The sequence below is a fragment of the Sparus aurata genome, chromosome 21 (genome assembly GCF_900880675.1).
Source record: "Sparus aurata chromosome 21, fSpaAur1.1, whole genome shotgun sequence".
NCBI classification, from domain to species: Eukaryota; Metazoa; Chordata; class Actinopteri; order Spariformes; family Sparidae; genus Sparus; species Sparus aurata.
The window spans coordinates 10,237,756-10,263,129 of NC_044207.1; the positions used below are offsets into that span (position 1 = coordinate 10,237,756).

The window sequence follows — 25,374 nt, forward strand, 5'->3', positions numbered from 1 at the left end:
AAATGGTACAAGTTCTTGTGTAGGTATTCATGGTTCCCAGATGAGCCAGAATGACCTTTCAATTTAATTGATATTACGTCAATTCACAACAGAAATGATCTCATTAAACCTTTGAACTGGAGCAGGTCAGGTAGACCATACTCTTAGTATAATTTAGACCCAGCAGGTCTAACAGGTAGAAATCCCGAAGCAGACCTGGACTCAGTGGTGGGGGACCATCTGATTGGACCAGTTGTGTTGAGAGTCCGTTTATGACAAAAATTCATGTTAACTTTGTTAATCCTATGATTTTTCCTTACGGTCCTTAGTAGCTAGGCTCCTGCACCACAGAGCTATTAGTATGCTATAATTGTTATAAAATATACCAGTATCAACCTTCTGTCTCAAGGCATCATTACACTGTATGGTAGTCATCAAACTTGATCGCACAGCCCATCTGGATCTGGATATTCATGCTCCCCTTCAGATGTGAGTAAGTCTGGAAACCACCAGTTTCTGTCCCTATGTGTCCTGTATGTCTGAGAACTTGAGGCAGACAGCAGTATTGATGAGACCTCATGAATCTTTTAGTCACTCTCTCACTCACTTCCTGAATAACACTGAAACTCCATCATGGCCAACTTGAGCAGTGACAGTTTTTATGTCATGATGCCAGAAAGTTAGATTAGAAGATTGATGCCACTTTTTTTGGGGGGGGGGATAATAAACACAGTTTTTGTAGAAAGCAATTAATTAGCTTAATTAGCTACGTAGGCCTACAGCAAAAAATGATCTCAGCTTTGCACCAAGACTAAACGAGTCTGTTTTCAGTCTTTTTGCTTCACTTAGCTTGCCGCTAACTAACTAATGCTAGCTCCATCTTTGCGTACAGACAATATATTGACATTCTCTTCTAACTCTCTAACTCTTCTAAGAAACCACATACGCACATATCTACAGAGATGTTTTGTCAGTTGTTCAGACAGTTTTGGGTGGGTACATAAAAGTAAAACAAGGCACTGTGACTCATCTTGTTTGTATGGGGCCATAGTTTTTTTTCTCTTTCTAAAACTTTGTGTCTCCATCAGTAATTAGCAGGTTCTCCGGTCTGTTTTTGTCAGTAGCTCTCGCTTGGCGGAAGCTGCGAGCTACTGCTGCTCACAGCTGCCTCTGTGGGCCATAATTGAAACCATTTGTGGATCAGGTGGAATTCTGGGATTTTGGCCTCCCCTCAAAAAAATCCCAAAGCGTGTTATTTTCTCTGTTTCTTTCCTCCAGCCGGAGAGACTGTTACATCAGCCTTCGTTTCCTCTCTCTCTCACTCTCTCCCTCTCTCTCTCTCTCTCTTTTCCATTCCCAAAAAAGTCCTTGCAAGGAGGAGGTCAGCGACTCGCAGCGCTGAATGCATCAACTCACAGTAGATGTGGATTATTCCCTGAAACAGATGGGTTCATAATAAGGAGAGAGGAACTTGTAAAAGTAAGTCAAATCCATATTCTTCTTACATGTGGCTGTTAACCCCAGTGTCCACGTTGACTTGGAGGGAGTGTGTGTCGGCTCTGTTTGACCTCAGACAGGAAATGATCTTAGATCAATCTGTTTTTCATTGAGGTGAAGAATGGTAAGGGGTTAAAGCTTTATTTGCATATTATTTGCATTATTTTAATCAGTAACTCGTAAATAAAAAAAGTTGTTCCACTTCAAAGGTCGTCAGTGATCATCATGTCAGCTCTCCAGAGACACTAAGAGATGCATTACAGGCACAAGTTCTATAAATTCAGTGTGCGGCGTTGATTTTCTTTCATTTTAGTCCATATATGAAAAGCATAAAACGTTGAAATGCACCGCACTGCTGTGAGACTACGTTTCATGCATGTCGCACTGACACAGGACAACATTGTCCCCTCACATCTCTGGTGAACCCACCACGTCAAGTTTCTGAGCAGTGGTCTGAGTTCTTGGATACCAGAGTGTGCCGGAGCTATATGTCACTGAGGGCTTCACAGGGCTTTTACGAGGCAGATAAAATGCGGGGACTGTGGATGGTTACAAGGAGGACTGTGTGTGCGTTTGCCACAGTGGATCTCACCAGGGCCCAATGGACGTTTAGGCACTATAGTACTGTAGGTAACAGTAACCATCAACTACACATTAATATATAGTTAGGTAAACTTTAGTTGATGGTTATTTAACTGTTAACAAAGAACGAGATACTTTATAAACCAAGTATGAAGCAAATGTTCATTGTGAAGTTGCAACTGATGTTTATAAAACTTTGTAAATGGTGAATAGAGACTGTGTAGTTTGATGTTTATAAACCTTTGTATTGTATTTAACACTGATTTAAGGGGCACTGTGTGGTTTTGGAGTAGTTCAACCTCAGACTTTTAATATTTACAATATTAATGCTGAAATAATACAAACAAATTAACATTTTTTTCCCAATAACTGAATAAACAAGCTGTTCTCAGAGGAAAATAAGGTCCCAGAACACTGTTTGAAGGTAGAAGGGTGGCAGGGTCCACCACATATAAACAAAGCAAAACAGTTTGAAACTGTGTTGCCCTTTAAGGTCAGTTTGTTTATTCAGTTTGTTTAGGCTTCGTTTGTTTGTTTGTTTGTTTATTACATATATAACACAGCCATCTTTGATTTCTCTTTACTTTTCATTTCTTTTTTTCTAAAACCATTTTACTCCTGATTTATTTAAGTAGCATTTATCTCTCTCCCCCCCCCCCCCCCACACACACACACTTTTTCAACACACAGACCGTTTGTGTAAACCTTCTAATAATCTACATTTACATTTTTCGACACCTTACATGATTGTTCTTGTGATCTCATCCGCTGATCTACAACCTTCCTGAACTTTTAGGTGTGCAAAGAAGGGATGGAGGCCCGACAGATCTCACACCATGTCTTCTTTATCCTGCTCGCTGCCACTGTGAGATCTCAAGTCAACCCAGGTATAATACTGCAGATATTTATCCTTCACACCCACGTCCTTCATTCCCAGAGCGGATGGGGGTTGAATATCTCAGTCGAGGACACTTGACACATCGGCCGTTGGCTCAATGCACGTGCCGGTCAGAGAATCAGTGACAGAATGAGTTGAACTGTACGTATGTTAGTTTACGGCGTGTGAAGTGTGAGCCAGTACATGCAGATATATTGTATGTACGCCTAAAATAACTCCATCATACTCATGAGGGACAGGCATGTTGACACGATGGAGAAGGAAAGCAGTTTTAGGTGGGTGGGCTTACAAACGCAAGAATGTAATGTGTGTGAGAGGGCGTGTGTGTGTTTGTGTGTGTCAGTGTGTGTATGTGGTTTACCCGATGGTCAGACAGCAAACATCCTCAGAACAGGTAGACCTTTCACAAGCAGGGGGCATTCGTGGAAAAAAAAAAAAAAGAAAAGTGAGAACATTTGTAGGCACAGTTGTAGGCAACACACACTTTCTCTGTCACACACACACACACACACACACACATGCACCCGTTTGACTTTTCCCACTTTGAATATTTTCACAGTAAAAGGCTTATTTGTTCTGCTGCTCCCTGAAAAAGCACGTGTCGCCGCGTTCGGTGTGGGAAGGCGAATAAAACAATGATGCCGCTTAATTGCCAGGTAGAGACCTTCAGAATAAACAAAGGCGCTCTGCTAGATGCTGTGAAAAGATGTACAGTATGGATAGTGAATCATTGGAACGGTATAATGTAGCATCTGCTGTTGTCTCACTTGTATTTTTGGCCGCACAACATGACATTTAATCCCCAGCAGATGTTTTAAAGCTCAGAAAATGTCTCTCACGTGTGCAACTTATTAAAAAAAGGATGAAAAAATGACGAGCAGGCACCTCCGAGGCCACTCCTGTCTCATTTTGCTTAGACTGGCACCTACACAGTGATGCCTCTGTTTGGCTTTAGAGGCCTTGCAGGGCTGCAGGAAGGGAACTCGGGAGGGTGGGGGGGTCCTGCAAACACAAAGAAAGGACAAAATCTCACATGGCACGTGAAGGCATAAGGGTCTTGCACTCATATCCACGCACGTAAAAACAAATTCATCTTGAGGACGGCATGTGTATCAGTGATGCTTCGTGTGTTTGTAGAAATGTGTCGATATCCTCTCGGTATGACCGGTGGGCAGATTGAGGACGAGGACATCTCTGCCTCCAGTCAGTGGTCTGAGTCGACCGCTGCAAGATTTGGCAGGCACGTTGGATTCTTTTCTTATATCTCAGCCTCATTTCTCTTGCTTTCTTAACTTAAAACATGTCATCAGAACAGTAAATTATTCGACAGCAAGTAGAGTCTATACTAAACTTACGTTCCAGTAGGTTATTGTCTCCTTTAGGGCTGGGCAATATGGCCTTAAAATAATTTAGCATATTTTTTGATCATGCAGGCAGCAGCAGTTGGCTGTTACTATGGTGATATGCTAACCCCTATTTGTTTTGAGTATGGCTTCAACAGCTGGCCAAATCTGGCATGTTGCACCTTTAATTGTAATGCGACCTTTCAAAACCTGGAAAAAGAAAAGTCAACACTTGTGCCATGATGCAACTTTATCCAAAATCTAAGACAGTATGGAGTCTCATGTCACAATAATGATATAATACAGATATATTGCCCAGCTCTAGTTAGCTCCTTTATTGATAATCCATACATTTCTGTTTTTTTAAGTACTTCTCTTGTTTTCCGACCCTGGTGGTCATTCCTATCCAATCGCCAAATTCTTCTTAATATTCCAAACTAACCGCTGCTTTAATGTTGTCAATACGTATCACTTCTGAATATTTGAAATTGTTTTAATTCTATCATTTAGTAGCTGTTACTGATTTTCTGCTAAGTTATCATGAAGCTGTAGCTGTTCCCGTTTCATGATAACTGAGCCGGCTCCCTCTGTTGATGAGGTTTGAAGCTCAGCCTTTGTGAAAGTTTCATGAACTGGTTGCATAAATGATCACAGTGCTATTATACATTATGTCCAACATTAATATAGAGTAGTCAAAGACAGTCTCTGGCACAAATGAATTAAATAGCACAGAACAGATACCCCATAGTAGATACATTAACCACCTTTCAATTTTCTTTATTCATATCTCATATTTCTTTCCCTTTTTCCTCGTCATTTTCATGCCCCTCGCCTCCTCTGAACTCTTCGCCTCCTGTCTCCTCTCTTATTTCATCCTCCCCTTCAGACTTGACTTAGACAACGGAGACGGTGACGGGGCCTGGTGTCCTGACATCATGTCAGAGCCGGACGGCCTCAAAGAGTACCTCCAGGTGGACCTGCGCTCGCTGCACTTCATCACACTGGTGGGCACCCAAGGTCGCCACGCAGACGGCATGGGTAATGAGTTTGCCCAGCGATACAGGATCAAGTACAGCCGAGATGGCAGCAACTGGGTGGGCTGGCACGACAGGAAGGGAAGGCAGGTGAGCACGTCGAGATGATGCCGCGTGTCACTGCGTCTCATTCCAGACACTGGCATGTATGAATTCACGTTACAGGGTGAAAAAATTTTCACTTTGTTGAGACATTATTGAATACTTCTGTCAGGACAACTGATAAAACATGGACGGAGCTTCCAGGTTTGAAAACTGAAGCCACTGCAGAAGTGCCTTAAACCTGCATTCTTTCCACTGGTTTCAAAAAGAAGTCAGATTGCATGTAAGCTTATGAAAAAATGTTTCTACCTTTCACTTGATTCATCACTTCAATAAACACACTAATGGTCTCAGTCGCTCAAAAAAAAAAGGTCTTCTTCAATGCAGTGATTTATGGTATTTTTTACTGTAAAATAGATAAATCAGGGTATGCTTAAGGGCGTGGCTACCTTATAATAGACAAGTCAATACCACAGAGTGTCCTCAGGTTCTCAGCCAGATCCAATCAGGATACCCTCCTCAGCTTTACCCTCCCGTCAAACTATGGTCACTTCTAGCTCCAGTAAAAATCAAGATGGTGACGGCCATAAGGCCAAACTCGAGGCCTCAAAAGGCAGTCCATGAGCCAATGGGTGATGGTAGCACCGCCCACGATTAGTCTACTATATAGTCTCAACAAAACCCTAAAGTATACATACATACTGTATATACGTAACTTTTTGACATTTATTCATAGAGTGTGTCACAATAATTGTAACTCTAAGTGAAGAGCAGTGGTCCAATACAACAAAGTACATTTATTCTGTTTATCTTCAGCTTTATTCTTCTACTCCACTACGTTTGTGTTTACTCCACCAAATTTACTGAATAGCTTTTCAGAGAGAAAATTATATATAGGAAAGATGATGTGCTCATGAAATTTGATGCAGAGTTGCAGATTAAACTACCCAATAGGACATAAAATAGCTATAACTAGCCCGAGCTCGCCCACTCACAGAGTGATGTTCTGACATATGAGTACTTTCACTTGTAAGACTTTAAATCTATTTTACTATCAATAGGCGACTTATGCTCTTTTACTTTTTTAGTTACCTTTAGTTAGATTACAGTATTGCTACTTTTACAAAAAAAACAAAAAATAGGATCTGATTCGAACACTTTTACCAAAAGGTAACATCTTTATGTTGCAGATGGCAGCAGAGTTCATTAGCAGTGTGGTCAAATAAGAAACATCAGAGCTAGCAGCAGTACACACTGCAGTGTGTTTATGTTGTGTGAGTTTTCCTGACACGTTTCACTGCACTTCCTCTCATTTGTGTCATCTGCGTGTCCTCCTCCAGGTCATCGAGGGGAACAGGAATGCGTATGATGTGGTGCTGAAGGATCTGGAGCCTCCCATCATTGCTCGTTTTGTCCGCTTCATGCCTGTGACCGACCACTCCATGATCGTGTGTATGAGAGTGGAGCTCTACGGCTGTGAATGGCTGGGTTAGTAATTACTTTCCAGTAGACACAGTGTGCTGTGATTACGTGATTGCACTGTCGTCATCCGGTATATTTATTCATTTGTTTTTTTGCATTTGGCTTTTTCTGGGTCCACTTTTATTATTACTTTTTTTCTGGCATGCTGAAAAGGTTTTAATATCCTGTAAGCATGCAGTGAGTTAATGCAGTCCCATATTTTGACCTTTGATTTGCCCCCTGCAGATGGCCTGGTGTCTTACAGCATTCCAGATGGGCACCAAATGATCTACAGAGGCCTGGATGTCTACTTTAATGACTCTGTGTATGATGGAGCATCAGCTGAAAGGTCTGGATTTGACTGCTACTTCTAGATCAGAAAGATGGAGGCCACAATTAGGGCTTATTTTAATCATAGTTATTTTATTTTGTTTGCCTCCCATGAGGGCAGTCATTTTCTCTGCACTCCTCAATGAATTAAAGTTTGTGCTTCCTGTCATCATTCATCCCTCCACCAGACTGACAAAGGGCCTCGGCCAGCTGACGGACGGCACCTGGGGTCTGGATGATTTCCTCCACAGCCACATATACAGCATGTGGCCGGGCTACGACTACGTGGGCTGGAGCAACAAGAGCTTCCCCAAAGGTTACGTGGAGACGATCTTTGAGTTTGACCACGTTCGAAACTTCACCTCCATGAAGGTGAGCAGCCTTTGGAGGGAAGTTCACCGAACAGCTTAATAATGAAAAAGTGGAATATTTAAAGAAGTGCTGAGCCAACACTTACTCTGTGTTGTGTAAGTGAGCTGTGCTGCGCCATGCCGGGCAGGCTCCCATTTTCAATAGCTGCTGCAAATTTTATTGGGACATAAATTTCATGTAATGATGCAAAATTGCCTTACAGTGTGAAAATGATATTTCCTGTATAATTAGCCGATTTGTCATGAGTAAGTGCTGTGGCCGGGGATCTGAGATAGGAAGTGGATGTTTTTCAGCCACAACATAGCAGGACAGATTAGTCATAACTACATCTGTTTCACCTGCCCCTTTGATTCTGATTGATTGGAGCACTTTGGTCACAGGAATGTATAGTCCGTGTAGACATTAGCAGGATAATTGACTATTCGTAAGATCTTACTAGCCTTTGGTAATGCATCCCACTTCTCGGAGGTGTATTTCACAGTTTAAAGTGATGGAGACCAAATTAAGAAATAAATAAGTATCTATAAAGGTATTAATTTATGTTTGATAACAGTCATTTCACTGACTGATCAATAATTATAACACCGTATAGTACTGATACCTCATCGTTTCTATTGCTGAAGACCAGATCCTGCAGGTAAGACTGCAGTATCCTGTCGGGAGGACTTGACTTGCCTTAGAGGACAAGTTCACCCAAAAATGAAATTCATCATCGAAGTTCACAACACATGTAACAAAACAAGCACCGAACAAAACATAAAGTGGCTCCATGCAGCTCATCAAGTGTATTCCATGTCTACGGATTTGAAAAGACATTACTTGCACCCTCAGTGCCTGGTTGAGCTTGTGCAGCCACTTCAGAAAGGGTGCACGCTAATGCTTTTAGCTTTGCAGCGACAGTGAAGATTTCAGCTTTAAAACCGTGTTAGTAACGTCTTTTCAAGTCAATTTAGGATGTCAGGGTCTTTCGGAGATTTGGATCGTGCAAGACAAGTGTTGTAGAGCCGTTTTATGTTTTCTTTTTGCTTAGGAGGATGCCGCAACGCCGTTTTGTTGCGAAGCTCCAGAAATGTTTTATGGATTATGAAACTTCATCTGACTTTCCACCGGCATGGGGTTGAGACGATCATGACTGAATTTTCATTTTTGTGAACTCATCCTTTAACTAAAGACTCCACTCGTGACAAAATGTCTCGAATCTTGTTAAAGACTCCGACCAAACGACATGACTCACATGTCTGCCGCCTCCACCTCCACAGGTTCACTGTAACAACATGTTCAGCCGAGGGGCAAGGATGTTCAGACAGGCCAGCTGTTACTTCCGGTCAGGATCAGACTGGGAGGCCGACCCTGTGATCTTCAGGCCCACCGTCGACCGCCAGAACCAAGGTGCCCGCTTCATCACCGTGCCCCTGGGGGACCGCACAGCCAGCGCCATCAAGTGCCGTTTCCACTTCAGCGACCTTTGGATGCTGTTCAGTGAGGTGGCCTTCCAGTCAGGTAGAGATGGGATCAGATTAGAGACTTTAAGTTGATCCTTTGTCTCCCACACAGTGTAAACGGTGTCTGATTTCCTTCAGCTTTGTCTTTCCTTGTCTGTCCCTCACAGGCTCAGCAGTGTACAATACGTCTCTGACTCCTCGCAAATCTGGACACCCCACAAACACACTGCCAGGTCAGTAGTTAGACCTCTTATTTATGATTTTTTGCAGTGTATGTAATTTTAGTAAAACATCCTGGCAGAGGAGAAACATGCTGGCAGGAGGGAGTGGAGGCTGGTTTGATATATGGCTGCTGGGAAGTGTTATGGTGATAAACAACACGCGGGCTTAGTATAATCCTCAGTCAACCAATCAAAAAACATATATCATATATCATCATCATATATTCAGAGGTTCCTTCATTTACTATTGCTTTCCAGCTTTAATTGTTGTCGTGCAGCGTTCTGTAATGTATGAAGATTTATCTCACTCTAAAACTAAAGGTAATTGCTTGTTTAAGAGGCTGGTTTAACTGAAATGTTTTTCTGGTTCAACATTGCCCCCTGCTGACAGCAGCAGAAATGACTGACCAGTAAAATAAATGTCAGGCTCCCAGTGTAGTTTTAACACATCACAGAGGGGGTTGTCTTTAAGGCATGCTGTGTTAAGAAATTGAGCTGTGATGGATCAAAACGAATCCGCCTTGACTCACAACTTTCCTCCTGTTGGGTAGGGGACGATCCCACTCACAAAGTGGATGACAGCAATACCAGGATCCTGATTGGCTGCTTGGTGGCTATCATCGCCATCCTACTGGCGATCATAGTGATCATCCTGTGGAGGCAGGTCTGGCAGAAGATGCTGGAGAAGGTGAGAAGAGTGTTTTCTGCAATGTGTCTGTATTGATCTTATGTACTTTTTCTTAAAAATTGTTTAGAATAATTCAAAACACCATTCTTGCTATTCTGGTCATCAGTGGTTCCGTCTCAGTTACTCTCATAGAGGGTGTAGTGTGCAAATCCAGACCAAGTTAAGTAAAGGTGCAGGACAAAATGCTACATACAGAGGAGGAGGAGAGGTTGTGTGCATACTGATTTTTACAAGCACCACAAAAAATGTAAAAGATGAAGAAATAAACCAGGCACTGCGTCTGGGCCTTACAGTCCCGTTAACTCAATCAAGCCTTACATCTAGCGCTGTATCCCTCTAAATTTGAAACCACCCATAACTGCATAACTTTATTTTAAGCTCACCAGATCTGGAATCTGCATCAAATTGTACTCACTCATAGATACCAGCCAACTAAATACACTTATTTTTTTTTTTCATCAAGATCCATGCATCATTCCCTGAGATATTCACAAAAATGTTGTGTCCTGTCTCATGCAGCTAAAGAAAGTGAGAAAAACATTCCTGGATCCCTTTATCAGCACACAAAGTGAGGTCTATTCTGGGCTGAGACTCATCCTCCATCTGTGGAAATCCGATAAGTAGTTTTTGTGCAATCCTGCTGATAAACCAACCTACCAACAAACATAAAAAGAAAAAAAAACAAACAAACTTGACCTCCTTTGAGGAAGTAACTAAAGAAAGGACTGCAGCCCATGCAAGTCACATGTGATGCAAGCTTTAGTTATTATTTGGCAATACGCTTGGTAGTGTGGAGACTGTCCATGAGATGAGACAAATCAAAAAGTGGTCTGCGTGGTGTTACGGCACCAGGGGAGACACATCTTCAAAGGAAAAGACTATGGGTTCGTTGAAAAGATGGGCTTCATGAGCCAAAATATGTTAACGTTACAAACTGGCACGGCCCAAGACAGGAAGGCTCTACAGCGGGTGATTTAAACCACCCAGATAATTACAAGTCCCCACCTACAGAGCGTCAGTGACATCGTCGAAGTGAGATGTCTCCACAGAGCACACAGGATACTAAAAGATAACACCCAGCAACAGCCACAGTCTGTTCGCCCTGCTGCCATCTGACAAATGATACAGAAGTATCCGCTGCCGTACCATCAGACTGTGAAGCAGCTTCTTGTCTCAGGCAGTGAGACTCTTCCATTCATCCTTCAAGTCAGACACCAGCGTGATTTGGATTTGAAGTGTGAAGCATAAAGGAAGTACTGCTAAAAAAAAATAAAACGTCTCTTAGCGGTGGTGATCTGGAAAGACAAACACGGAACATTTATTTCTGATTTTTGCATCACACATTTGTCTGTAGAACATTATGCGTTTCCGATGTGGATTGTTTGGGGATAATCTGTGTTATTTTGTATCTTGTGACTTCCTTAATTGTAGGTGCAGCTTTCATTGTCTCATCTGTAGCCTATTTATAGCCTTCTCTACGCTCAGCGGGGAGTTGCCTTGAAATGAAAAGCTGCGTGAATAAAACATTTTCTGGAGGTTGCAAATTTCAAACAAGGACGTCTCCTTTCACTCAATCACAATCCCTGCTAGAGTCTACAGAAGAGGATTAAAAACTATTTTTGTTCTCAAATTCTTTTTTTTTTTTCTGAGAAGTTAGAGAAAGAAGTCAACCCTGGCCCTAATCCTTTTCCATAGTTGCTAAGAATGCTATCTTTCTTGTCGACAAATCTGACATCCAACACTTTTGTCCAGTGACAACGAAAGAAAAAGAAAATTCTCCTTCTGATTATTTGATGACAACCACAATAACAGACTCAACTCACATGCTCACTTCCCCTAGGCGTCCCGTCGGATTCTGGACGATGAACTCACAGCCCGCCTCGCGGTCCAGACCCGGGCCTTCTCCTCCCACCACTCCTCTCTGTCCAGCGAGGAGGGCGGCTCCACCTCCAACTCCACCTATGAGAGAATCTTCCCCCTCTGTGCCGACTACCAGGAGCCTTCACGCCTGATCAGGAAGCTACCAGAGTTTGCCCAGTCCACCGAACACCTCGGTAAGATAGACCACCCTGTCATGGATGCTGTGGAGGTTGGTGACAGAGGCAGCTGCTGTAAGTGTGTGTACATGTGTGTTTCCACATCAGGACCCAGCACCTCCTGTCGAGCCCTTGCGACCAGTGGTTCAGACGGGGCCCCCCACTATGCGGAGGCAGACATCATCAGCCTCCAGGAGTCCATGGACAGCAGCACCTACTCCATCACTGCTGTCAGCATGAATCTGTTCGCTGGCACCGACTCCTCCATGAGAGAGTTCCCCAGACACAAGCTCACCTTCAAGGAGAAACTGGGAGAGGGCCAGTTTGGAGAGGTACGCTCAGTTTGGTAGCTCTAATGTTTTTTGGCATTGATCTCTCAAAACATATTAGATTAACTGGGCTGTTCTCTCTCTCGCTGAGTGATGTTGATGCATCTTTATAGTGCCCATTTTGAAAATTGAATGGTAGATATCAATGTGTGGTGAAAGCACGAGCGTGAAATGCGGCAACTATACCGCACATGCTGACAAATAGCCAACACTTAGTAGCAATAAACAGCTAAACAGATGGTTCCAAGTGCTGCCAAGTGGACTGAAAGATTACCTCTTTTTACAACCAGGTGCACTTGTGTGAGGCCGAGGGCATGCAGGACTTTTTGGACGAGTCCATAGAGGGAAACAATGAGTCGCCTCTGCTCGTTGCTGTGAAAACACTGCGGGAAGACGCCAACAAGAATGCCAGGTAAAAGCAGTCGGTACATCTTCCTCCAGCTGCCTGTTGTTATTCATTCAGTCCTCAGTCAGGCGGTAAATTGCGACCGTTTGTCCCCGCTGTGCTGCAGGAACGACTTCCTGAAGGAGATCCGGATCATGTCTCGTCTGAGGGACCCCAACATTGTCCGTCTGCTGGCGGTGTGTGTGGACACAGACCCGCTGTGCATGATCACTGAGTACATGGAAAATGGAGACCTGAACCAGTTCCTCTGCAGTCTCAGACTGAAGGAGGCTGCTGACGAAGACAAGGCAGAGGAGGAGGAAAAAGAGGGGAACAGCATGGCCAGGTAGGCTCATATCTTCACCTAAGAAATTACAAAAAGAGCCAGCTAGACACAGTTGTTGTCCAGTGCACTATGATGAACTTATTCTCTGTCTTCGTGGTCCACTCCGCTCTGCAGCTACAGTAAACTCATTGGCATGGCAGTGCAGATTGCATCTGGTATGAAGTACCTCTCCTCTCTCAACTTTGTCCATCGGGATCTGGCAACCCGCAACTGCCTGGTGGGTAAGAACCACACCATAAAGATCGCTGATTTCGGCATGAGTCGGAACCTGTACAGAGGAGACTACTACAGGATCCAGGGCCGGGCCGTCCTGCCCATCCGCTGGATGTCCTGGGAGAGCATCCTGCTGGTGAGTGCTGTGCAGAGCTGCGGACATATGGGATTTACCCTGTCAGCCCAGCTGTGGTTTTACAGCTTAAAAACGGTTTCACCCCACTTTACTTCGAGGAGCTGCAATTAATCTACAGATTTATTCAAACTGGCCTTATGCTGTCTAGTTTTTGTAATTAAATACGTTTAAGTCTGTTTTTATGTTCTTATTTTCAACTGAATTTACTCTTATGAGGCTCTTTCTGACATAGCTCTGTGAAAGGTGCTTTATTTTATATATATATATATATATATATATATATACTATTTATAATCCCGCAATGGGATTTCCACTCACATTACACACAGGCGCACACACACACGCAGTGTAGAGGAGATGAGTGAAGGGGCTGCCACACATGCTGCAGCACCCAACGAGCAGTGTTAGGGGTCAGTGCCTTGCTCAAGGGCAGCTCAGCAATGCCCAGAGTGTAAACTAGCATTCTCCAACTACTAGTCCACATCATACAATTATAATTATAATTACAATATAATTACTTATATTTCAATTAATCATAGGGCACATATATCCGACTTTTTTGCTGGATTTTCATTTATAATACAGGGATATGGAGTTCTCTGTCCTGATTGGATGAAGAGAGCAGGGATACGGCGCGCAGGCGGTGGAGTGGTTAGAGCGCATACCATAGACGCAGCCGACCCCGGTTCGATTCCGGCCGGAGGTCCATTGCTGCATGTCACATCCCCCTCTCTCTCCCATATTTCCTATCTGTCTACTGCTTAATAAAGCCAAAAAAATCTTAAAAAAAAAAAAAAAAGAGAGCAGGGATACCTTTTTACTCTTTTATTGCATGAGGAGATACACGGGTTACCGACCAAACTCTATAACAGTGACAACTGTCGGGATAAAGAGCTATATTTTAAAACAAAGAAAAAAGAAGGAGTAGAAGAGTGCATTTTTGTTGCACTATGACGTCAAACTGCTGTACCTGGGTGGAGCTAATGCGTGTAGACTAGAGAGCCAAACGCGTCGGTGCTGGTGTGGACAGTTTAACAGTTTCAGGCAAAGTGATTTTAGTTTGCAATACATGTTTTTCAAGAGCTCTGAGAGTTTTTATCACAAAAAATGCCAGTAGAGGCTGTGATTGAACGGTTATCGGTATCGGCTAAAAAAAAAACCTTACAGTGCATTCCTACTGAGGGAGAAATGAAAGTAGATCTTAATTTCCTTCATCACATTTCACTCAAAGGATTCAGAAACATGAAAAGAACAAAAGGTCCAGAAGGCTATGTGTTAGTCCACGTGATGCTATTGCTAATAATATTGGAGCTATGATACAAACACAAGCGTTGGAGCCATCATCCACATTAAGTCCACGCTAGCTTGCATTTGATTTAAGTTGTCTGTTCTCTCAGGGGAAGTTCACCATGGCCAGTGACGTGTGGGCCTTTGGCGTGACTCTGTGGGAGATTCTGACTCTGTGCAAGGAGCAGCCCTACTCCCAGCTCTCCGACGAGCAGGTCATTGAAAACACAGGCGAGTTCTTCAGGGACCAGGGCAAGCAGGTAGGCGTCACACAGGTTTGGGCTCTCTGCATCTTTATCACACAGTGCCTTTCACGTTTTCATCTGAAAATCTGATACTCGTGCTCCCAGGTGTATCTGCCGAAGCCTCCCTGTTGTCCCGATGGAGTCTACAACGATCTCATGCTGAGCTGCTGGAGGAGGAACGCCAAGCAGAGGCCGAGCTTTCACGACATACACACCCAGCTGATGGAGAGCCTGGCGTAGCAGATGGAACCAATCGTTTCTCTCTGCCATGCACTGTCACAGTTGCTCCCTTCCATCTGGATTTTTTTTTTTTTTTTCATCTTCTTTTGTTGTTTTTTTTGCTTGCATGCCACAATGGTGCTGTAAATAAAAAGAGATGAGGAGAAGGTATACACTTGAACAGAGCCTTATATTGTAGATATCATGCAAATTAGCACAACTGACACCTCTGTGTATTTATTAATGTCTTTTCATTTCCTATTCTGTGTTTATTTATAGAGTGCTCCATGGTTATCCCAGCTTTTGAAACACAATTGAGAATATTTCTTTTATTTCTTTTCTATGCAAACATTGAATTGTAGTGCACATTAATGAGAGAATGTCAACACAGTTGTGTTTTATGAATGTTTATATGTTGCTTGCCAACATTATGATGATTGTTGGTTGGATTAGATTGTTTTCATGACCCTGCAGCAGTTCACTGACATGTTTTACAATCATGTTAATGTCCTTTTGCGGAAATAAATTAACTGTATATTGTTGAATAGTTGCCTTTTCAATAGCTGTAAAACCAAAGATCCCTGTAAATAAAGAAAGGTTGATATTCCCTACTTATTGTCATACTTTCTTTCTTTCTTTCTTATTTTCTTCGCAAACCGAAACATCATACACACAAAGTCAAAATTTCGACGCTTTAATGTCGCAATGTTTACATCGCCAAAAGAACTGAGAAGCAACAACAAAATCAAATAAAAAAACAAAAATTGACATTTCCGAAACAAGTGAAAAAGAAAATAACAAAATGAGTGTGAAATAAAAAACGTGTATACTAATGGGAGCAAAAATAACTTGAGATAAAGTATTTTTCAGGATAAATATATAAATACAACAAATCTATGAACTGTTTACGCGCTGCAGTCTTGCACAGGCGTCGTTTCCATCGTTGCGCTCTTCTACCATTTAGTTCCTCTTCGCTCTCCGTAGTGGGCTGAGCTGATTGGCCCGCTGTTTGTTGACATCCAATCACACCACGTCTCCGCTCGTGCATATAGGCTGCAGTCTTCCAACCTGAATCGGACCATGGGATGAACATCCCCGGTCAATATAAACCCAGCTCTGGTGTCAAACTTTTCTCCCGGCTCTGTTTTGACACACGGTCGCTGCTAGCTCCACTCAGATATGGACAGAGTTGTGATAGTAACCGGCGCCAACAGGTTGGTCCAAACTGTAAAGAAAGAAACTGAGTACTCTGTTTATCACGGTGTTACAAAGCGACACTTCTTGCTAACTTAGCTGCTAAAACACTGAACATGTGTGTGAGTCTGTGTTTACTCCTGTAGCTACTGTAAAGAGATGAACTGCTTATGTCATAAACTGACTGTAATGTCTCCGAGCGCAATAATGTTAACCTACTTTACATACATTATGTTCTTGTGTGTGTCAGACACTTCACAATCACAAAATACCATTTAAACATTTTTCTGAATATTTTACTGAAAAAATAACAATATTTGAATGGTAAAGTCGAGTGATATTAGCTTCTGGCTAGGACAACAGTGTGTTTCAAGATATAGCTTTGTAGCCTAAGTAAAAGTACAGAAATTACAGAAATATGTGTTGGTAATATTTTAGTTACTTTGTTTAGTGCCATGTAGATGTCATTGCATGTTTGTGCACCAGACAGAACTGAGCAGCACAGAAATCCTCCTAAAACTACAAATTGGTTCAGTGTCTGTGCAGATTGAAGTCACACCATGTGACTTTTGCACCTTGAAATAACCGTTTCAGAATCACTGTGATGGTAAAGTGTCTTGTAATAGTGTGAGTGGTGTCTATCAGTGAATGGTGTTTCTGTAACTTCAGTGAGAGGGTAGGATCACAGCGTTTCACACATGTTTACTTCCATACAAGTTTTCAACACATAACGTGAAAACATATTGAGTTTTGTTTCTACATAATGTTGCTTTAAACAAACATGTAAATTGGTGAATTTTAGAGATGTCCGTTAGCAGGGCTCACTGTTTCTCCATGCTTCTATTATTTATGCCAGGCCCACCTTTTGTAAGGTATACATGAATATGATATTTACCTCAACCACATACTATCACAAACGTGTCTTTTGCTTGCCATTTTAATTAATACCAAACTGCAACTTCGCCAAGTGGGAGATACATTTTTCTGGCACACTGAATAGTATGCTAGTATAGGTATTATGTTACCAATCTGCCATCATCATTTCCTCTCTGTGTTTACTGATGTCTGATTTTCTCTGTGAGATCAACGCACAGTTCCTGAGGGAAGTTTGTTTACATGCTTGTGTTTCTCTGCCATCTGTCACTTCATACAGCGGCATTGGCCTGGCCCTGTGTGAAAGACTGCTGGCGGAGGACTGCCAGCTCCGGCTCTGTCTGGCCTGCAGAAACATGCAGCGGGCCGAGGCCGCCCGCTCCGCTCTCCTGGCCTCTCACACCGACGCTCGTGTCGACTTGCTGCATCTGGATGTAGGCTCTGTGGAGTCGGTGCTCACTGCTGCGCAGGAGGTCAAGGCCAGGTACTGACACTGCCATACAGTGATGTCCTGACACTGTGGACACGCTGCGTTACAGCAGTTTAATAGTAACTGAAAATATGGAATTGAGGTTGATTAATCTTTTATGCATGCTTGTTTTGCCACAGGTACAACAGAATTGACTTTCTGTATCTCAATGCAGGAATTATGCCAAATCCACAAGTAAATGTCAAAGCCTTTTTTAAGGGTCTGTTCTCCAGGTAAATCTCCAACTTCACCTCTTGACTTTTTATTCTCTGTGTCTTTTGATTTGCATTTTAACATTGGCTCAAAGCTTGATGACTGTGAACCAGAGCAGCTTGTCTGTTGTCCATGCTGTTGTGTAATAGCGTACCCTCTCACTGCAGCAATGTCATCAACATGTTCGCGACAGCAGAGGGCCTCTTAACTCAGCAGGACCTCGTCAACTCGGACGGTCTACAGGAAGTTTTTGCAACCAACCTCTTCGGCCATTTTCTCCTGGTACAGCACACATACAGGGAAATCTAAAAGATGATGACAAACCCCTTCATTTGACACAGTGTATAAAGTGTATATATATTACTATGTTGTTGCAACATTGGATCTGTTACATACTCGGCATCTCTTTATCTGCCAGTGTTAGAAGAAACTCTGTGAAACAATCTCTACAAAATACTCATTACTATGCGAGCCTTCTTGTTACCGTAAATCTGTCATACATATGTCTTTTGTGTTAAAAGATGTCATCTCCGTTTGTTGTACATGTTTTCTACTGAAACAGTCGTCTCTTTATCTCTGCGGTCCAGATCAGGGAGCTGGAGCCTCTGCTGTGTGAGGCAGGTCGCACGTCGAGGGTAGTGTGGACCTCCTCGAGTAACGCCAGCCGCTCTGCGTTCAGCATGGAAGACATGCAGCACAAAAATGGGACGGAGCCCTACAGTTCCTCCAAATATGCATCAGACATGCTCAGCCTGGCTCTCAACAGACACAAGAACAGCCAGGTTTGTCCGTCACACAGCCTGCAGATCACAAGGACAGCACTGTGATTATTACTCACACGCACGCAGATGGAAAGTCAGGTGAAGTTTGATGGTTATGGAATTAGATTTGTGCCAAAAGAAACAAACAAAAGTTCTTAAATGTAAAAAAAAAAACCAGGAATTTGAGAGAACATAAAACTCATTTCAAAAATAAAACTTAGAACTTGCAATCAAATAATTTGTCAAATAGTGTAAAATATTGGTCTTTTACTCTTCTAATAATGCATTATTTTGTTTACGGTTCCCTCTGCTGGTCTCTCTCCGCTCAGACTTTTGTGCTGACTCTCAGCTTTGCGGTCTCTCTGCAGCTCTTTCTCGTTTGCGCTCCCTGACTTTTTGTTTGCAGTTTTGGCACAAACCTCTCGGGTGGGCGGGACTTTTCAGCAGAGTGTCCCCATTGGCTAATTAGTTGTTGACTGACACAGCTCAGTACCTATGTGTAGATAGCTAGCGCGCTAAATGACCCCGGCTTTAAAACGGAGAGAAGAAGAAGATGACGACGATAATGAAGACCAACAGTAACAACCCACAACGAGAAAAACAAGTGAAATGTAAGTAGTTATGACATACATATATTGTTCTTCAGTGTCGTTGTCGTCCTCGTCATCTCTTCTTCTCTCCGTTTTAAAGCGTACATGGAATTGGAATTTTGTTCAACATAGAATTTGTCAGTATGTTGAAAAACAAAAAATGTATAATCTTGCTCATAATCTTGATTGATAGAAAACCACATTTTATGAAGGCTGGGTTAAAAAAACCACACACATCCTTTAAGTAGACAATCATCTGTTGTGTTAAATAAGTGTTTTCCTCTCTTTGGGACAGGGGCTGTTCTCCTCTGTTATATGTCCAGGACTGGTGATGACTAATCTGACCTACGGTATCCTCCCCTCCTTCTTCTGGACTCTCATCATGCCCTTCATGTGGCTGGTGAGTAAACATTGTTTTTACGCCTCTGTATTAAATATTACTAGAGCTTTGTATGAACTGTTATCATGTTATTGTGATATATTTTCAGATCAGGATCTTCACCAACACGTTCACACTTACACCGTACAACGGAGCAGAGGCACTGGTATGTTTTCGACACAGTCCTTATGAAAACACTTCAAGGATTAGCGTCTCTACATTGAATGCAGTCTAATCATGAAGTCCTGCTCTGGCTTTTCACAGCACTGGCTGTTTCTTCAAGACCCAGAGTCTCTGGATCCGAGAGCAAAGTATCACAGTTTAACATCAGGACTTGGAAGAAACTACACTCAGCCTCGACAGGTGAGCAACCAGACCACTATTTCTAAATATCAGAAATTAAAATAATGATCAGATAGACTGGGATCATCCATCTGTTTCTGACAATGATTGATACTGAAAGTAATTGAGTTAATTCAGATTTTCTGTTTGTTGCTTACATTTCAGATGGACATCGATGAAGAAATGTCTGAAGTCCTCTACACAAAACTCGTTGAACTTGAGAAAGTAGTCAGAAGGAAACCGAGTGAGAGAACTGCTGACGAGGAAGATAATGGACAGTGAGATAGAATAGAAGTCCTTTTTAAATAAATCATGTGCAATTTGTAATGAACGCAATAACTGTGTTGCTATTTTCATTCCTGCAAGTTGCATCAGTGAGTTATGTGCCTTTTCTGTTTGTTGTCTTTTCTACTTAAAGCAACTACAAGGAACTTAAATGTTTTGTTGATTGTGGCAGCCCCCGTGGACAAAAATGGTACACACACCGCCGCCTCCTGTGGTCGAGTTCTCGATCTGACCAGCATGTCCATTTGTTTTGAAATTGCAATTGTTACAAAGATACAACACATTTTTAGTATCTGTGGCTTTGTAGTATTAATAACTGTAACATAATGATGGTGAATCAAAGTAAACCTTGTTTTTAGTGACGCACCACCATCCCACAGAGCAGCTTCTTTCCTCAGGCTGTGAAAGTCAGCACTCCACCATAGTTTAAATTTTATGACTAACTAGATCCTGACAAGTCGTAATCCAATCCGTTGATCCAGTTTCTTGCTGATGTCGGTCATATAGAGACATCAGTAGTAAATTGAGACCGTTTCAGAATCAGTTCAAACCTTCACGACTCGGTGTCTTTTTCACATTTCAATATTGAATAACCACCTGTTATTTGTTCAAATCCTTTTTGAAACCGTAATGCTGGGTCCACAAAGTCATTTGAGATCAATAACCAGCAGGAGTCTCATGTGTCGCTGCCTTCTTGTTGTAACGTAAACCACTGCCTGCCTGTGTGTCTTCCTCTGATCGCTGTATCATGTTGCTTCTTGCCTTACAAACTTTCCTGAGGCCATCGACTGACCACCGCAATACCATCCGTTGCCTCACTAACTATCAGAAAGGGAAGTCCTCTTTGTTCCTTTTCAGTCATTGCTCTGGTTGAACCATTGATCATAAGATTACAAAATATATAATATAAATATTACAAAATAACATCCATTTGGTAAGGGGACTTTCTATTGGTGCATTGTGTCGAACAGCTTCCTCCTCTCACAGTCTCTTCTGCACAGCCTTTTGTTTTGCTGATCTCCTGAAATTACAGTTTGAACTCTTTCAAGGCAACATCAGCATGCACTCTTGCCGCACTGATCTGTAAGCTGCCTTATTCCTCCGCTCAATGTTAGAGGAGGAAAATATGTGTGCAAAGTAATATTCAAATCAGTAATCAATTATGTATTGTAGCACACACTGATGGGTGCAGGCTGAGCTTCAGGTACAGTCCACCTTAATTCTGAAGTCATATTGTTTGACCGGTCTTTGACATCATGGACTGACTCTAGGTCAAGTGGGATCTGCTGGTAAAATGTATTATTATCACTAGATATCCCACCATGCAGCCTGGACAGCCGCTGTGGGAAGTACTCTTTGTTCCCTTTCAGTCATCACTCTGGTTGAACCATTGCACAGGTTTTTATTGAACACAAGATTACTTACTTCCAAAGCCTTCATACAAAATAACATCCATTTGTTAAGAGGACTTTCGACAGCCCAAAAGCATGAAAGGCCACTCAAAAATACAAAGCCGTCTTCTCAGCCATCTGAATGAACCAAATCAAGGTTTTGTGGCAGCTGATTCCAAAATTCTAAACACAGTTCAGTCTCCTCTGTAGCTAAATATGAAGGATATGAGCTTTTGTTAGAAGTGTCTTTGTTAGTTTAGTAGCTACCCTGTTGGTTCACAAAGCTCTGGATGGTTTCCAAAATACATTTCGGATCTGCTGCTACACTATGAACCACCCAGACCTCTGAGGCCGTCAGGGTACAGGTCTGCTTTCGGTCCTTAGAGTCAGAACTAAACAGGGAGAAGCAGCGTTCTGTTATTATACGCCACACATCTGGAACAAACTCCCTGAAAACTGCAGGTCCGCTCCAACTCTCACCTCTTTTAAATCAAGACTGAAGACTTTCTGTTTGCCTCTGCTTTTCACTGAAGCAATTTTGAAGCTTTGAACTGCACTGTTACTTTAATTTTCTAGTCGTGTCTCTTAAACCTATTCCATTTTAGCCTGCTTTCCTACTTCTTGTTTTGATGTTTTGTTTCTTGATGTCTTCCTACTTGATGCCTCGCGTGTGAATTGTGCTATACAAATAAGCTTGCTTTTACCTATAAAAACCTTCTGTCTTTCAGTCTGTCAGCGTCATAAAGACATAGAACACATTCATAATAAACCAGAGAGGAGGCTGCAGCAAATGTGGCTCCCAGCGTCAAATACAAAAAGTAAAATGGACGCGTTCACAGAATATATCAGCAGGCGGATCTATTCACTTCCCAATGAATCACCGACACCAACCTCGATCTTTGTGCTTTCCGCTTACAGTGCAGATTGACCGGATTAGCTGAGAATGGGAGGCAACAGACGAGCATCCCACCTTGAGGCTGCCCACAGCCAAGGGCGTCGCTTTGTGTTGAAAAAACTCAGACGAAAAAAAAAACATTCTTCAGCATGTGACATTCAAGGCAACATGATGGGGAGGTCGTATGTTGGCAGAGCGGATAATTTACAGTATGGATAATAGGGGTGGTGAAAAAAATCGATTATTGATTAATCGCGATTATAATATTGACGATTATGATTCGATTATTAAATTTCCAAAAATCGATTTAAAAAAAAAAAAAAAAATTTTACTGGCTTCCGCTACATGGTCCACAGTCTGGAGCCAAGATATATTATTCCATCCCGGAGTTTTTTCACACTTAAATTGATTCCAAATCTTTACAAGGACACAAAGCTTTCCATGCAAGTGTCCCTCAACTCTGCTCACAGGGTAGCAATAACCTGCGATGCCTGGACATCCAAAACTACAGTCTCAAAAGTGACCATTACACAGGGGCGGTTCTAGGGGGGGGCAACAGGGGCCAGTGCCCCCGTAACTCTGAGTCTGGACCCCCTTGTGGCCCCCCCAACAGGGAATCTGCATCAATAATACAATGACAGATTTCTTGTAAAGATTTTGTTTTGAAGGGAAAGGCAGAAATACAGTGTCTCAGCAGTTTACTACCCAATCAAAATTGCTGAAATTGTAAACACTGTTTTGTCTGAATGAGGGATTTATCTTTTTTTCCAGGTTGTATGTGCCCCCTAACAAAAAAGGCGGCCCCAACCTGGCTCCCCTATTAAAACTGGTCTAGAACCGCCACTGCCATTACAGCTCATTATGTCAGCAGTTAATGGAAGCTAATGTCCTATGTACTTCAGGCGAAAGCTATGGATGATAGCCACACAAGCGCAAATATGTGTGAGTTTCTCAAAGCAATGGCAGACGAGTGGGGAATAGAGAAACATGCCCTGGTTCTCGTCACCAACAATGCTTCTAACATGAGTCCGGCTGCTGAGCTTGGCAGATTTCTTTTAACAGTGAAAGACTACATTTAACACAAATTAAAAAATAATAATTTTGATATTACAGTTACACTATTCAATATTGAAGGTGCTGTGAGGTGTTACTCAAAAGATAAGCAAAATAATTCAGCAGCTGACTGATGTTAAATGGAAGATCAATAATCGTTAATAATTGAAAATCGAATCGATAATCGTTAATAATCGAAAATCGATTTGTAATCGAATTGAGACTTCAATAATCGGAATCGAATCGAATCGGGAAATTGGGCCGATTAACCACCCCTAATGGATAAGTAATGTTATGCATGTGGTGGTTGTAGTACACAGCATGATGATCACATCTATGATCCAATCAGCAATAACTGTTTTCCAGCAGAGGTCGAAGGCTGTTTCTCAGCCTCATTGCAGGTTACTGTTCAGATTAGGCCCTCGGTTAAAGTTTCGTCATGATATCGCAGCAGCCAGATTCACCTGCAGCGCTCATTCTCATTTGTCAGTTAATATTTCTTCTTTCAAGTGTTGATATGATATGTGTAACATGTACGAGTTCGGATGTATGCCCGTGAAATGCCAACCATGTATCCCGGCAACTGGTCTGACTCATGAGTTGCATAAGAAGAGCTGACAGGTCCTGTAGTGTGTAAGAATTATCATGCCCAGGCCGGAGTCATCGGGGATACTGAGAGGGAACAAAGGAGCGTAATGAGGGAAGGATTATTCATATTTCAGTGTTCATTAGTGTGTCTTGATTTCCTCGAGGAAATCTTTGTCAAATATAAAGCAAGGTGGGCCATCATTTTCAGGAGCACTCAACAGGGAAGTATTGATATTGCGCATTTGCTTGGCGAGGAAGTTGCTCATCATGGATACAACACATCTGAAAAACCCTGAACACCCGATTATTGCAGGGGTGGGATTAACTGGAGAAATATTAGTGGAATTCTGTCATGGATTCAGGACATTGATCTGATATCAGCTGCACTGTTGTTCGCATTTTAACCAACATCCTACAAGATGACTTTGTGTGGGGACTTTGAACGTTACACGGAGAGCTTAGGAAGGTCCTTTACATCTGTTTCCAAGATGCGCCTAGCTGTATGTACAAAATTCCCAAATATGAGAGCAATAAGAGCTGTGCCTCGAGTCGCAGTAATATTCGGTACTGTTACAATTGTGTTATATATGTTGTATGTATAAGAGATCTCATATATTTTTAAGGTGAAGTAAGGGTGCAGCCTTGTAGCCATTATTTTATTCGTATTCTTTACTGTCACTTTTTATTTGGTTTGCATATGTGCACGTTTCATTAAGGTCTGTGTGAAATGTCACTCCTCTCTCACAGCTCCCATCAATCTGCTCATTAGGACAGGCAATTAATTTATTTTTTGAGTAATCAGTGTAGACCTTTTAAAAACACCTCCTAGAATATAGTCTCTGTTGAAGTGTGTCAGCTGGATGAATCATTCAAATTAAGTTTTTCTTCAGGTTAAATTCAACCTGCCTCGGTTTGGCTCTCTGTCCTGAGTACATCCACACTACTCGACATAATGCCGAAGTCATCCAAATGTTAACAGATGAATAAATCTTTATGGGCTCATTTTCTGATTATTGCAAGCGTGGGTTGGTGATTTGTGTCCATCCATGCCGGGCCAGGCCTGCTGATTGTTCCTTGTGCTCATTTATTTAAATAGATAAATACAATTTTGATTGTAAAACTGTAGTTCATCTCTATTAATGCCATGTTTAGGTTTGAGAAACAAATGTCCGCTCTCACAGTGCAAACATAATGGCATAATGTCTCATTTATCCTTACTGCCATTATAAGCCATTATAAGGGAAAAGACCTTTGGC

The 25,374-nt window shown here is 42.2% G+C and overlaps 2 protein-coding genes across 3 annotated transcripts; both read left to right on the forward strand.

Annotated features, from left to right (window-relative positions):
- Positions 1–1,294: 1,294 nt before the first annotated feature.
- Positions 1,295–15,696, forward strand: LOC115572102 (discoidin domain-containing receptor 2-like). Of its 2 annotated transcripts, XM_030401917.1 has the most exons (17): positions 1,296–1,458; positions 2,855–2,945; positions 4,094–4,196; positions 5,186–5,423; positions 6,716–6,863; positions 7,083–7,185; positions 7,355–7,538; positions 8,798–9,038; positions 9,148–9,213; positions 9,753–9,889; positions 11,730–11,943; positions 12,034–12,257; positions 12,545–12,666; positions 12,767–12,985; positions 13,100–13,334; positions 14,732–14,881; positions 14,972–15,696. In XM_030401917.1, the coding sequence occupies exons 2-17, from the start codon at positions 2,870–2,872 to the stop codon at positions 15,104–15,106; spliced, it is 2,595 nt and encodes an 864-aa protein (XP_030257777.1). In that variant the 5' UTR covers positions 1,296–1,458; positions 2,855–2,869; the 3' UTR covers positions 15,107–15,696. The 2 variants fall into 2 exon arrangements, with proteins under 2 accessions (XP_030257775.1, XP_030257777.1); XM_030401915.1 differs by having other exon boundaries at positions 1,295–1,458; positions 11,730–12,257.
- A 423-nt stretch (positions 15,697–16,119) lies between these two features.
- LOC115572013 (3-keto-steroid reductase-like) lies at positions 16,120–20,288 on the forward strand. The gene is made up of 9 exons (XM_030401753.1): positions 16,120–16,299; positions 17,433–17,636; positions 17,762–17,854; positions 18,002–18,116; positions 18,422–18,616; positions 19,481–19,585; positions 19,674–19,730; positions 19,829–19,927; positions 20,072–20,288. Exons 1-9 carry the CDS (start codon positions 16,265–16,267, stop codon positions 20,186–20,188), a joined length of 1,020 nt encoding a protein of 339 aa, XP_030257613.1. The 5' UTR covers positions 16,120–16,264; the 3' UTR covers positions 20,189–20,288.
- Positions 20,289–25,374: the final 5,086 nt, after the last annotated feature.

What these genes read in the sequence shown, in the direction of transcription:
- LOC115572102 (XM_030401915.1), top strand. Translation starts at nt 2,870, where the DNA reads ATGGAGGCCCGACAGATCTCACACCATGTCTTCTTTATCCTGCTCGCT. An exon ending in ACGACAGGAAGGGAAGGCAG is followed by an intron (nt 5,424 to 6,715) that starts GTGAGCACGTCG and finishes GTCCTCCTCCAG; the next exon opens with GTCATCGAGGGGAACAGGAA. An exon ending in GATGGAGCATCAGCTGAAAG is followed by an intron (nt 7,186 to 7,354) that starts GTCTGGATTTGA and finishes TCCCTCCACCAG; the next exon opens with ACTGACAAAGGGCCTCGGCC.
- LOC115572013 (XM_030401753.1), top strand. Translation starts at nt 16,265, where the DNA reads ATGGACAGAGTTGTGATAGTAACCGGCGCCAACAG. An exon ending in GCGCAGGAGGTCAAGGCCAG is followed by an intron (nt 17,637 to 17,761) that starts GTACTGACACTG and finishes GTTTTGCCACAG; the next exon opens with GTACAACAGAATTGACTTTC. An exon ending in ACTACACTCAGCCTCGACAG is followed by an intron (nt 19,928 to 20,071) that starts GTGAGCAACCAG and finishes CTTACATTTCAG; the next exon opens with ATGGACATCGATGAAGAAAT.